The following is a 15431-nucleotide window of genomic DNA, read 5'->3' on the forward strand; positions in this document are numbered from 1 at the left end:
TAATTGGAATTCATAGACATTACAGCATAAATCTTGCAAGTTTTTAATTATTGTTGTTATCTTCCTTTGTTTTTTGGGGTTTTTTTTTTTTTTTTTAGATTGTTTTCAAAATGGCAGGCAAGACATTTACTCCTTGTTATTCATAAAATTTGCTTTTTTTTTAATTTAAAAGTAAAACTACTTTCGATTATTGATATGATTTTTGGAATATGATAGTTTCATTTCAGCACAGGTATGTACATCATACAGGATTTTCATTGTTTTTTTTTGACACTTCTGCATTATATAGCCAAGCGCCATTGGTGAGTGGGGGTGGGGTGATAACACCAATTTCTTCTTGGTTAAATAAATAACAAACAAGAATTTTTTCCAAACACAAAAATATTCAAAAACGAAAACATTTATTTAAAAAATGTATCAAAATATTATTGTAAAGAAATTTATTGAAAAGTCTGTGTAAGAAAATACGATTTTAATAAAACAATTTTTGTAATTAAAGCAACATTGGATTTTTATAAAATGAATAGTTTTTTTTTTTTTTAGTTTTTTTTTTTTCGAACAAATAAATAATTTGAATGAAACATTTTTCAAATTAAAGCAATTTTGAAGGGTGAACAACAAATTTATAATTTAAATAAAACATTTTTCCGAATTATAGCAACATTGGATTTTTGTTTTTCAAAACATTTTTTGAATTGAAATAACAGATAAATAATTTTAATAAAACATTTATTGCCCTCTGTTCTTTGACCGGGAAGCGCCTGGCGACAGTTTAGTGAAACACACAAAAAAACTTGGCGCTCAGCCACATAATGCAGAAGTGCCTTTTTTTTTTATATACAGTGATGATCATATTTATTGGCACGGTAAAATAAAAGTTAAATTTTGTCTAATAAATTCTAAAAAAGGGATTAAATTAAAGAAAATAACAAAGTATATTATGTATTTTTAACTGGCCTGTCCGATGCAGCAATCGGATTTTAGAAAAAATAAATAACAAAGGAACAACAAACATAATTGCAAAAAAACCCTTGTTCAAAATTATTGGCACGATTTATTTAATAATCAATTGTATAGCCTTTGGCCTTGATTATCTTCCTCGGTCGCTTTTCATAGTTTACAACCAAGTTGTTGCACTCTTCAGTAGTAATTTTAGCCCACTCTTCCTGACAATAATCCTCCAATTGAATAAGATTCTTAGGCTTCCTTTGCATTACCCTCAATTTTAATGTTCTCCATAAATTTTCAATTGGATTAAGGTCTGGGCTTTGTGATGGTCACTCCAAAACATTAATATGATTGTCCTCAAGCCATTTCTTAGTCAGTTTAGCTGAATGCTTTGTGTCATTATCTTGCATGAACCACCAACGACGACCAAGTGAGAGCTCTTTAGCAGAGTCTTTCAGGTTTTCATCCAATATTTTAACATAATCTTCCTTTTTTATGCTACCTGTGACCTTAACAAGTCGCCCTGGTCCAGAGGCAGCAAAGGATCCCCAAAACATCAAACTGCCTCCACCGTGCTTCACTGTGGGTATGGTGTTCTTAGGCAGGAAAGCTTCGCCAGATTTTCTGTAAATATAAGACACTTTATTATGGCCAAATAACTCTATTTTCGTTTCGTCAGTCCATAGAACACGTTTCCAGAATGCAACATCTTTATCAATATGACGTTTTGCAAAGGCTAGCCTTGCTTTCAGGTGCATAGGCTTCAATAAGGGAGTCTTTCTCGGACGACATGCTTTTAAACCAGCTCTCTTCAAAACTCTACCAACTGTATGTCGAGATACATTCACTCCAGAGGTGCTCTGTTCATCAACAATCTCCCCAACAGAGATCCTTGGGTTTTGTTTTACTTGTCGAACAATTTTCCGTTCATCTCTTGGGGAAAGAATCCTTTTTCTCCCTCTACCCTCTAAACTCATAACGTGGCCTTGCGATTTGAACTTGTTTATTATGGCTCTAACAGTGGATTTGGGAAGGTTTAGCTTCTTTGAAATCTTATCATAGCCCTCCCCATTGGTATGGCATGCTACAACAAGCTTCCTGACGTCTTCGCTGTGTTCCTTAGTTTTAACCATGGCGATTGAAAATTATAATTTAGTCACTTATAATAGTTTAAATAAATCGCTATCTAAAAATTATCTGAAAAAAATTATTCACTGAATTAGCGTTAAACAAGCATAATATGGCTATAAAAAAGTTCAGAAAGCACGTAAACCGGAAATTGATTGATATTATACTGATACTAAAAGAAAAACAAAGCCGTGCCAATAATTTTGAACAAGGGTTTTTTGCAATTATGTTTGTTGTTCCTTTGTTATTTATTTTTTCTAAAATCCGATTGCTGCATCGGAAAGGCCAGTTAAAAATACATAATATACTTTGTTATTTTCTTTAATTTAATCCCTTTTTTAGAATTTATTAGACAAAATTTAACTTTTATTTTACCGTGCCAATAAATATGATCATCACTGTATATATAGGAGAATTTCTGGATGTCTATTAAAAAAAAAAGGTCATTAATCATTTTAAAATGATAAGTTCTTTATTATAAATTAAAATGGCTTTTTCCTTTCTCTCGTTTCAGAATGAATGCAATAAAGTTGTAGACAAATACATTGAACAAGATCCAGTACTAACGTTCTTGGATGCTCTGCTCCTTAAAATCCAAGCATTTCGCCACATCTTATACAATTGTGGTGTTAAGGTATGCCATTTCTAATTGCAAATTATGTCCCCTTGTTTAAAACTATATCTTGTTCGGTTTTGCTCTTCAGCAGAGCCGCTGCCATTTCCAAACATCCAGACTGGAAGTTTTTATTTTATTTGAAACTTTATAAGAATTATATTTTTATGAAATTATATTAATACTTTTTTTTTAAATTTTAAAAATAAAAGTTTTTTATTTGAATTTATATAATTACTATGTTATGAAAGTATAAAAATAAAATTATTGAAATCAAAATAAAAAATAAAATTATTGAAATCAAAATAAAAAAATGAAATTATTGAAGGAACTGATTTGTCTTGTTACCACATCCAGTAGCGCTACACTGGAAATTAGGAACTATGTTAGCTGATTATAACCCAGTTTAGATAAATTAATAATTTAATTCAATGACTGAAAAATATTTTGATAATTCAGTTAGTTAAACTTAATTATTATTAAATCCTATTTAAAAATAATAGTTTGGCATGTTTTTATACCAAATTATTTTTTAAATTATTTTTTAATGGGATTTTAAAAATTTAATTGAATTATTCAAATACTTTTTAGTCGTTAAATTATTAATTTATCCAAATTTTTATCAAACTAACTATTAAGGTAAATGTTTCAATCTCTATAAAATTATTGGATGTAAAAGCTTTCAAACCTTTTATTCTTTGAATTAGGATTCGCTAGGAATTTTATAGTCAGTTAACATGAATTTCTTTTTGAAAGTTTAAAGGCTTCCAAAATCCTTTAAAATTTCAAAGAATCAAAGTAAATGTTTTTTTTTGTTTTCAATTATATTTTTTTTTGTTTTCAATTATATTTCACTTATCAGAGACGCCCCATGGGGAAATATTTTTTCTCTTCCTGCTGAACAGTGTGCAACTGAGACCACTGAATGGTTCAAAACTGCAATCGAAGCGCATGTTCCCATGTGGAAATTCTATAGCAAGCCCCACTTTCCCCAATGGTTTACTTCGACTTGCGCAACTGCCATTGCTCAAAGGCAGCATGCATTCCGCAGGTTTAACCGACATAAGTCCAGTTCAAACAGACAGAAGTACATAGAAGCTAGAAGTAACGTTAAAAAAGAAATAGCGACTGCTAAGAGGGAATTTACGGAAACCACTAAAAAACGCATCGAAGCACAAGAACTAGGAACTCGTGACTTCTGGAAAATCTACAACAGTGTAGTAAATAATGGGCAATCAATCACGAGGTTCTTCGCTCAGCAACCGAGAAGGCTAACATGCTTGCCAGTCGATTTGCCTCAAACTCCACACTGGACCCTCTAAACCACCCCCTACCTCAATTTCCTATGCGGACAGACGCCACGCTAAACGATCTGAAAATCACCCCTGCTCAGGTGCATACTATCATAAAAAACCTTGACACTTCCAAAGCATGTGGACCCGACCTCATCCCAGCTGTGCTATTAAAAAAGTGCTCAGCCGAAGTAACTCCAGTTCTCTCCAAACTCTACAACAAATGCCTTAATGAATCTTGCTTTCCGAGCTGTTGGAAAACTGCTTCTGTAGTACCAGTATTCAAGAATTCTGGCGAAAGAACTGACCCATTAAATTATCACCCTATTAGCCTCCTCCCACTTTTTGCCAAAATATTTGAGACCTTAATTAACCATGCTCTAGTCCAGCACCTTACAGATGCTAAACTTCTGACCGACCATCAATATGGATTTAGACAAGCCCGTTCCACGGCAGACATCCTCACTGTAATCTCTGAACGCATATACCATTCACTGGACAAAGCGGGAGAGGGCAGAGCGGTAGCTCTAGATATATCTAAGGCTTTTGACAGGGTATGGCATGAGGGTCTCCTCAGGAAGATTAGATCTTACGGTATCACTGGTAGAATACTTAACATAATTAAATCCTTCTTAGATAAGAGAAAAATCCAGGTTGTCCTCGACGGTCGTACATCCAAACAATATGATATAAATGTGGGAGTGCCCCAGGGATCTATCCTTGGACCTCTGCTGTTCCTGATATTCATAAATGACCTCCCCGACAAAATTGCCTCTGAGATGGGTATATATGCTGATGACACCACACTCTATAGCAGGCACGACAGGAAAACAAATGAACATATATCTAAAGTAATGGCAGAAACACTAGAGGATGACCTCCAATCAGTAGTGGAATGGGGACAAAAATGGATGGTAACGTTCAATGCCACCAAGACAAAACTGGTTTCATTCAATAATTACAAGAAACCTTCTCTACCACCTATAGCAAGGGCCAACGACTCTTTATCTGAGAGTACATCTCTCAAGCTCCTTGGCCTAACGTTCACAGGAAACATGAGTTGGAACAATTACATCGAGGGCATTGCCAGGGCCGCTGCAAGGAAGGTGGGCTCTCTCTACCGTGCTAGAAAACTTCTAACACCCGAAAGTATCCTGTACCTCTATAAGGCCACTATTCGCCCATGTATGGAGTATTGCTGTCATATTTGGGCTGGTGCATCGGCTACTAGTCTCTCGCTCCTTGACAGGGTTCAAAAGAGAGTCGCAAATCTGATAGGCCCTAAACTGGCATCTAAACTTCAGCCTCTGTCCCATCGTCGAAACGTTGCATCCCTCTGCCTGTTCTACAAGTATTATAATGGTGAATGCTCTGAAGAACTGCAAGCACTTGTGCCCCCACGACGTGAACACCCTCGACAGACCCGACAAGCTGCAAAATCCCACCCCCACACTGTAGAGATCCCTAGATGTAAAAGATCTTTCTACTCCAGTAGTTTCTTCCCCAGAACAGCTAGACTTTGGAATTCCATTCCAGGCCACTGCTTCCCCAACTGTGCTGACATGCAGAAGTTCAAGTGCAACGTGAACCAACATCTCGCTGCCCTAATCCCTACATAGTACCCCAGTAGATGTTTCCCCTGATAGTAGCCCCCTACACCAAAGTGGCAATGTGCCTTGTTTGGGGTGAAAATGTAATAAAAAAAAAAAAAAAAAAAAACTTTTTATTCATGCCAATCAGAGCATATAACAAATAAATGACAAAAGTCTATATTCCAAATTTCATGATGTTGACCATCTTAGAATTTATTCCCTTAAGTACATTGACATGCAGAATCGCGCATGACAACATACGTAAGAGTATCATGTATTATTATGTATGTAAAAGTTTGTTTGGTCCTGGAATTGACCTTAAACTATATCTGATGGTGAGGCCCCAGCTTGCGGGCTTTTGGGAGTGTGGAGCCACCCCTTAATTGCCATTGCTCCCAGGTCCACTCTGACCCAAAGTGGTAGTACCTGTTAGGGCCCCAATTATGGGTTAAATAGAAACTGACTTGAAAAAAAAAAAAAAAAATATTCTATTAAAAAATTTCTTCCAAGTTACTGGATTCGGCATTAAATATGCTGTAAAACAAAAACAACCAAAAAACGACGTAAAAATTTGTTAAAAAGTTTAAATAAAGTTTGTAATGTAATCGAGAAAAAAAAAAAAAGCACCTCGTTTTTTTTATTAAAAATAAAACTAACATTGACGTTTGTCTTAAAACATTTTTTTTTAATCTATTAACAAAAGATGAAAACAACTGACTTGTTTATATTGAGCTGAAATGCGTTCTTGTGAATTTGGTTTTGTGATTAAATTATGTTTGTAAATAAGATTTCCAAAAAAGCTGTTTTATTGTATACTATTGTATATTTAGTTTCAATAAATATTCAATTAAAATAAGTAAAATATATTCATTCAATTCTTGTAATCATGACAAAGATAAACACACAAACGAGGTGCTTTATCGAGGCGGCGAACTTTAAATTAAAATAAATCACGGATAAATATTTTTGTGGTTTATTCGAAAGATTAATACTTGGCATTTATAATTTTAATACAATTTTGGGCATAGGCCTATGCAACTCTTGCGTATATGGTGTAATCTAGAGATTCAATTTTCACAAACTCTACATATTAAATTAGGCTGTATTTCAGCAATAACATGTCAAATGTTTTATAGTCTATTGTGTTTGGTTTATCAGGATAGACATGGAACTTTACATATCTCCAAAGAAAATAATCTAATAGAGTTAAATTACATGAACAAGGTGGCCAGTTAACAGGCTCATTTTATGAAGTTATTTGTTCATCAAATGTTTCGCTCAATTAATCAATTAATTAGTTTGCAAATGCTGTTCAGGTGACAGTCTCTTCATGTTGAATTGCCAAGCCAAGCAGAACTCAAAATAACTGATAGTTGCCAAATCTGCAACTAAAGAAAATAAGAGTTGTCAATTTAAAGTTCAGCACTTCTTAAAAAAAAACTGTAAAAATATGTGAAATCTAGTATAATTTGCATATTAATGTAGTGATTGTACGCTTTTTTGTCACATCTTTTCCCAAGTTCTAATTATCTCCCTTGCTCAGTGCTGTACATCCTCTTCAACTTTATTCTGAATTCTATATTCCTAGAAATTATATTTCTTTTTTATTTGATCGAACTCTTGGGGATAGAGTAAATATGGTTGGTGGCTATATTTTCCTTTCTGTTAGGTTTAACTTGGGAGAAATATTTAAAGTTGAACTAATTCTCAACATTATCCTGGTCTTGCATGGAATTTTGGATCTTTTCAGAGACATTTTTAAGGTAAGAGAAACAAACTTAGACTTAATAAAATTTATAATGTTTTTAGATTTTAGAACTTTTTAGATGGGGATTGATAATGTGTATTACTTTGATTACGATTCTCATCTTAGTTGTTCCAACATTTGTTAGGTGCACCTTTTTTGAATCTGAGACTCTTCTAGTTGAACTTGGGAATTTTACAAAGTTTCAAATTGACACATACATTTAACATGATAATCAATTAGCACTTCTACCCAGTCGCTGTGGATAGAATAAGAATAATCTACCTTCGTGATTAACTAAAGGGTTCCTCATTATGACAAAGATCCCCAAATTTAAAAAGATGCACCTAAAGAAGGTTGGAAGTTACCAAATAATCCAAATAACATTAATATTCACAAGTTTGACATAAAAATGCACCTAAAGAAGGTTGGAAGTTACATCGGCCAAAACGTTGTGAAAATAACAACCAAGATGAGAATAGTAGTCTGAATAATCCAAATAGCATAAAGATTCACGTTTGACATAAAAATGCACCTAAAGAAGGTTGGAAGTTACATCGGCTGAAACGTTGTGAAAATAACAACCAAGATGAGAATAGTAGTCTGAATAATCCAAATAACATAAAGATTCACGTTTGACATAAAAATGCATCTGAAGAAGGTTGGAGGTTACATCGGCTGAAACGTTGTGAAAATAACAACCAAGATGAGAATAGTAGTCTGAATAATCCAAATAACATAAAGATTCACGTTTGACATAAAAATGCATCTGAAGAAGGTTGGAGGTTACATCGGCTGAAACGTTGTGAAAATAACAACCAAGATGAGAATAGTAGTCTGAATAATCCAAATAACATAAAGATTCACAAGTTTGACATAAAAATGCATCTGAAGAAGGTTGGAAGTTACATCGGCCAAAACGTTGTGAAAATAACAACCAAGATGAGAATAGTAGTCTGAATAATCCAAATAACATAAAGATTCACAAGTTTGACATAAAAATGCATCTGAAGAAGGTTGGAAGTTACATCGGCCAAAACGTTGTGAAAATAACAACCAAGATGAGAATAGTAGTCTGAATAATCCAAATAACATAAAGATTCACAAGTTTGACATAAAAATGCATCTGAAGAAGGTTGGAAGTTACATCGGCTGAAACGTTGTGAAAATAACAACCAAGATGAGAATAGTAGTCTGAATAATCCAAATAACATAAATATTCACAAGTTTGACATAAAAATGCATCTGAAGAAGGTTGGAAGTTACATCGGCTGAAACGTTGTGAAAATAACAACCAAGATGAGAATAGTAGTCTGAATAATCCAAATAACATAAATATTCACAAGTTTGACATAAAAATGCATCTGAAGAAGGTTGGAAGTTACATCGGCCAAAACGTTGTGAAAATAACAACCAAGATGAGAATAGTAGTCTGAATAATCCAAATAACATAAATATTCACAAGTTTGACATAAAAATGCATCTGAAGAAGATTGGAAGTTACATCGGCTGAAACGTTGTGAAAATAACAACCAAGATGAGAATAGTAGTCTGAATAATCCAAATAGCATAAAGATTCACAAGTTTGACATAAAAATGCATCTGAAGAAGGTTGGAAGTTACATCGGCCAAAACGTTGTGAAAATAACAACCAAGATGAGAATAGTAGTCTGAATAATCCAAATAGCATAAAGATTCACAAGTTTGACATAAAAATGCATCTGAAGAAGGTTGGAAGTTACATCGGCCAAAACGTTGTGAAAATAACAACCAAGATGAGAATAGTAGTCTGAATAATCCAAATAACATAAAGATTCACAAGTTTGACATAAAAATGCATCTGAAGAAGGTTGGAAGTTACATCGGCTGAAACGTTGTGAAAATAACAACCAAGATGAGAATAGTAGTCTGAATAATCCAAATAACATAAAGATTCACAAGTTTGACATAAAAATGCATCTGAAGAAGGTTGGAAGTTACATCGGCTGAAACGTTGTGAAAATAACAACCAAGATGAGAATAGTAGTCTGAATAATCCAAATAACATAAAGATTCACAAGTTTGACATAAAAATGCATCTGAAGAAGGTTGGAAGTTACATCGGCTGAAACGTTGTGAAAATAACAACCAAGATGAGAATAGTAGTCTGAATAATCCAAATAACATAAAGATTCACAAGTTTGACATAAAAATGCATCTGAAGAAGGTTGGAAGTTACATCGGCTGAAACGTTGTGAAAATAACAACCAAGATGAGAATAGTAGTCTGAATAATCCAAATAACATAAAGATTCACAAGTTTGACATAAAAATGCATCTGAAGAAGGTTGGAAGTTACATCGGCTGAAACGTTGTGAAAATAACAACCAAGATGAGAATAGTAGTCTGAATAATCCAAATAACATAAAGATTCACAAGTTTGACATAAAAATGCATCTGAAGAAGGTTGGAAGTTACATCGGCTGAAACGTTGTGAAAATAACAACCAAGATGAGAATAGTAGTCTGAATAATCCAAATAACATAAATATTCACAAGTTTGACATAAAAATGCATCTGAAGAAGGTTGGAAGTTACATCGGCTGAAACGTTGTGAAAATAACAACCAAGATGAGAATAGTAGTCTGAATAATCCAAATAACATAAATATTCACAAGTTTGACATAAAAATGCATCTGAAGAAGGTTGGAAGTTACATCGGCCAAAACGTTGTGAAAATAACAACCAAGATGAGAATAGTAGTCTGAATAATCCAAATAACATAAATATTCACAAGTTTGACATAAAAATGCATCTGAAGAAGGTTGGAAGTTACATCGGCTGAAACGTTGTGAAAATAACAACCAAGATGAGAATAGTAGTCTGAATAATCCAAATAGCATAAAGATTCACAAGTTTGACATAAAAATGCATCTGAAGAAGGTTGGAAGTTACATCGGCCAAAACGTTGTGAAAATAACAACCAAGATGAGAATAGTAGTCTGAATAATCCAAATAGCATAAAGATTCACAAGTTTGACATAAAAATGCATCTGAAGAAGGTTGGAAGTTACATCGGCCAAAACGTTGTGAAAATAACAACCAAGATGAGAATAGTAGTCTGAATAATCCAAATAACATAAAGATTCACAAGTTTGATATAAAAATGCATCTGAAGAAGGTTGGAAGTTACATCGGCTGAAACGTTGTAAAAATAACAACCAAGATGAGAATAGTAGTCTGAATAATCCAAATAACATAAATATTCACAAGTTTGACATAAAAATGCATCTGAAGAAGGTTGGAAGTTACATCGGCCAAAACGTTGTAAAAATAACAACCAAGATGAGAATAGTAGTCTGAATAATCCAAATAACATAAAGATTCCAAAATTTGAAATACACTTTAAAAAAGTTAAAGGTTGAAACATGTAAATAATTTTTAAGATGAGAACAGTAGTTTGAATAATCCCAATAATATGAATTTTCAATCCTCATCGCAAATATTCAGGGAAAAAAATGGGTTTGGTCTGTTTCCTTGTTTCTTATTTTAGATGGTTTGGAGACTGACACTAACATTTTTCTTCATCGAAACACTTGCCAGAGTCATGATGAATTCTGCAAACATCCCTTCCAAATGGAACAACCCTGATTCTGAATTTTATTCCATCCTTGTGACAGAATTCTTGTATATGTTTACAGAAGTTACACTTGGTAAGTATGCTTATATATATATATATATATATATATATATTCTTTTTTACTAATGTGTCACAATTTATCAAGGCCAAAAGCCACCTGAGGATAAGTTTTAATGAGAAAGATAGATTGGTAGATAAATGATGAACACTATGAGAGAATTGAAAATTTCTACATCACTTAGACGCAAAGCAACAATTCTTCACCCTTTATCCGAAACATCACTTATAGAATATAAAAACTAAAGGACAAAATTTAGGTGGAGTATAGGAGGCTAGATGATAATATATCAGTGGTTCGTACAGACTTGAAAATTCCTTGACTTTGCATTTTGCTTTGAAAAGGCCTTATTTCTATTATTACCTTGAAAATATGGAAAATATCTTGAAAATTGTATTCTTTATGTCCAGTACAAATTTGTATCGAAATATTACAAATAAATTTTGAATAAATACATTTAAATTATTTTTTTAGTATTAATAAAAATACCAGTAAACTATTTTTATAAATATTGAAAATAAAATCGAAATACATTATTTCTGAAATTACATGTTATTGTGAATACAAGAGTTACATCCCTTTATCGCAAAACTACCTGAGGTAGTTTTGTGATAAAGATTAAAATCTCCCTCTATTTTTCTTATTTATAATTTACTTTTTTATTTGGGTGGCAGCCACCATAAATAATATTACCCCCCCTACACACACACACACTCTCTCTCTAAAAAATATTTTCCTTTGCACGAATGGGATTTTCTAATGGCAACCCTCCCCCTGGAAAAAAAAAATTATGGTAATTTAAAATTAGGTTCTCTCCCCCCCCCCCCAAAAAAAAAGAGACAAAACGGTAGCCATTTTGGTTGGAAATTAAAAGCCATTCGAGATGAAAAAAAAAAAACTACTTAAAAACACCAAAAAAAGAAGATGCAGGTAGTTTGCAAAGTAACTGTTATTGGCTATGGTAACATTTATTTGTTGTATGTTTGATTTTTACCACTTTTTCAAATAGCTGAGGATTGTAAAATAAACCCCAAATTTTGTTTTGAAAACTTGAATTTTGTCTGGAGAAGGCCTTGAAAAACTTTGAAAATGAACATTGAAATCTTTACAAACCTTGTGTGCATATATATATATATATATATATATATATATATACATATAATTATTTCCACTGCCATATATTCTCTCACACATTCTGAATATATATATATATATATATATATATATATATATATATATATATATATATATATATAATCCTAGGTAGAAAGATATGCAACAATTAAGAATAATTGAATTTCAACAAGGGTCGTTGATAGTGCACAATGAAAGTGAACAAGTTATATTTTTTTATTATTTTTTTACAGTCATATCTTGCTACAATGTGCAAACCGTTTCAATCATATTTGATCTTATCAGGCAAGAAGAACTAAAATACGAAAATTAAAAAGGTTCAAGACCATTTTCAAAATTTGAGGAGAGAAAATACGCCATGACTGACGTGAAGCGAAGTTAAAGTTCTTATTTAATAAAAACTTCAACTTTTTGCTTATTGCTACTCGTGGCGTATTTCCTCTCCTCAAAATTTGAAAATGGTCTTGACCCTTTTTAATTTTCGTATTTTAGTTCTTCTTGGCTGATTAGATCAAATATGATTGAAACGGTCTGCCCATTGTAGCAAGATATTGACTGCATTTACATAAAGAATAATAAAAAAATGTTTTTTTCAATTATATTTCACCTTTTATTCATTTTTTAATTTATGAAGCTCAATGTGATTACAGAGCATATAACAAATAAATGACAAAAGTCTATATTTCAAATTTCCAGATGTTGACCATCTTACAGTTTATTACTCTAAGTATGTTGACATGCAGAATTGTGCATGTCAACATACTTGAAAGTATGTTTGCAGTCTCGCAGAAACAACGGGGATGCCAAACTAAAGCAAAATCAAATGTAATGCTTAAACACAAAAAAAATAAAAATTGAAATTAACTATAAATAACTATAATAAATAATAATATGTAAATAAATTAACTATAATAAATAATAATATATAAATAAATTAACTATAATAAATAATAATAATATATAAATGAATTAACTATAAATAACTATAATAAATAATAATAATAATAATATATAAATAAATTAACTATAAATAACTATAATAAATAATATATAAATAAATTAACTATAAATAACTATAATAAATAATAATAATATATAAATATATTAACTATAAATAACTATAAGAAATAATAATATGTAAATAAATTAACTATAAATAACTATAATAAATAATAATATATGTATAAATTAACTATAAATAATCTATAAATATAAAAGCGAAAATGTATGTATGTATGTGTGTTCGCTTTTTCTGTGTGTCTACAAAAGGCTTCTTTCAGAAAAACAGTTGGTCGGTTCACAACTTTTTAAAACTTTTTATATATATAAATCGTAATATCTCAAAGTTAACAACGAAGCTCGCCTGTCTATCTAATTTGCTCGATTTCGGGAAGATAAATATTCAGTATTTGTCGCTCGCCGCATATGGGTTAGTCTTTTTCCTATAACATCTGTGACAGCGTTCAGCAGTAAATGAAATCCCGCAGTCAAACTTGACCTCATTAACTCATTAAAACGAGCACCTGCTAAATCCAAGTAATTAAATAAATTCAAACGTGTTTCTGTAAGCATGTCACAGTGGGGCAGTGGTTAACGTCGCACGTTTTTTTTTTTCACAACTTTGCCTCAACGGTTCGGGTTCGATCCTCATACTTACTTTTTTTTTTTTTTTTACCCCCCCCCCCCCCACTTCCAAACACCCGGGCAACGCCGGGTACCCCTCGCTAGTTATAAATAAAGGCGAAACATTTTTTTGGTTGTAGAGCGGATGTGTGTTGAAAATCTATCATAGACATTTTTATTTTTTTTTATTTTTACTTCAAAATTGTTAAACTATCAAGAAAAAAGTCATCAATAAAGAAATTTATTTATCAATTTTATCAAAAACTCTTCCTCCATTATTCAAGAATATTTTTAATTTCATTTTTTGTTGTTTATTGTTTTATTTTTGAGGGAAATATAGTTTTTAAAAAGCTCTTCCCCTCTCTAAATTATATCTAAAAAAAATATTAAAATTAATTTTCTTTTGGAGTGGGAGGAGGAGGGGGGGGGTCTTTGCCCGGAAAACTCGTCCCCGGAAAACTTGTCCTCTTTCGCTAGGTAGGAAAGCTGGTCCCTTATTGAATAAATATCGATTGAAAACACATTTTATGATCGTTCTTGAAGGAGATATTGTTTTTTAAAATATACTATAGCCCCCCATAATATTTTTTAAAAATATTTTACTTGTTCAATGTTTTTTTTTTTTTTTTAAATAAAATCGATTTTCTAAGTATCCGTTTTCTACCTAACTGGCTAAGTTCTTAGTGGTTTCACTTCTTTTAAAGTGTTTATTATGTTCATACAAAGTTAATTACAAATTTTTTTTGTTCTTATTTTAACAATGTTTTTTGGAGTCATAAAAACAATAATAAAAAACAAAACCAAAAAATTAAAAAACAGGGAGCGATTCGATTTTTCGTTACTTTTTTGTTTTGGGTTTTTAATTATGATAGTTTTTTTTGTTGTTATGTTTTTGTTTTCTCTCATACCAAATGCACTCATGCGTTATTTAAAATTATAATTTTATCCATTATCAACATTTATTGTCGTCCTGTCAAATTTTGCAAAAATTAACTAATAAATTAAAAACGAAATATTTTTTGGCGCGAGAGATGCCATGTGCTAACAATCTCTCGTTAACTAATTTTTAATTTTTTTAAATTTTTACTTCAAAATTCTAAAATCAATCATTAAGAGAAAAGGTAATCACTAAATAAATTTATTAATCAATTTTATTGAAAACTCCACTATCGTTTATTAAGAATCTTTTTAATTTCATTTTTTGTTGGTTGTTTTTCGGAGGGAGATATAGTTGTTACCCCCCCCCCCCCACTCTCTCTCTCTCTAAATTATATTTTAAAAAATATTAAAATTTATTATTTTCTTTATAAAACCAAATCTCCCTCAGTAATTTCTTTAATTTTCTATTTTTTACCGATTATCAAGACCCCTAAGATGTGATACACCGGACATTATTTCTCGTTCTCACATAACACTCGACATGTTTTTTGTTTGTTTTCTGTGTTTTTTTTTCTTTACCGAATAAACGATTGCAAATAAATTAAACAACATAGTCGGCGAGGTAGAAAAATCGATTTTACCCTTTTGTAAACAACAGTAAATAAGTAAATTCTTTTTATATTAATATAAAAAAAAATGCGGTCTCGTTTATGAACATAATAAACTCTTTAAAAGAAGTGAAACCACTAAGAACTTAACCAGTTAGGTAGAAAACGGACACTTAGAAAATCGATTTTATTAAA

General features: G+C 31.6%; 1 protein-coding gene across 4 annotated transcripts in view; it reads left to right on the forward strand.

Moving 5' to 3' along the window:
* The window catches only part of LOC145268307 (protein ARV1-like), a 90020-nt gene that overhangs the window by 32749 nt on the left and 41840 nt on the right, over positions 1 to 15431 (forward strand). For all 4 annotated transcript variants that reach the window (XM_080123762.1, XM_080123765.1, XM_080123763.1 and 1 more), the window contains 2 exons: positions 2591 to 2710; positions 10848 to 11007. In XM_080123762.1, coding sequence (XP_079979888.1) covers positions 2591 to 2710; positions 10848 to 11007 — 280 coding nt within the window. The remainder of the gene's footprint in view (positions 1 to 2590; positions 2711 to 10847; positions 11008 to 15431) is intronic.

The sequence above is a fragment of the Euprymna scolopes genome, chromosome 43 (assembly GCF_053919585.1).
Source record: "Euprymna scolopes isolate OS-2025 chromosome 43, ASM5391958v1, whole genome shotgun sequence".
Taxonomy (NCBI): Eukaryota; Metazoa; Mollusca; class Cephalopoda; order Sepiida; family Sepiolidae; genus Euprymna; species Euprymna scolopes.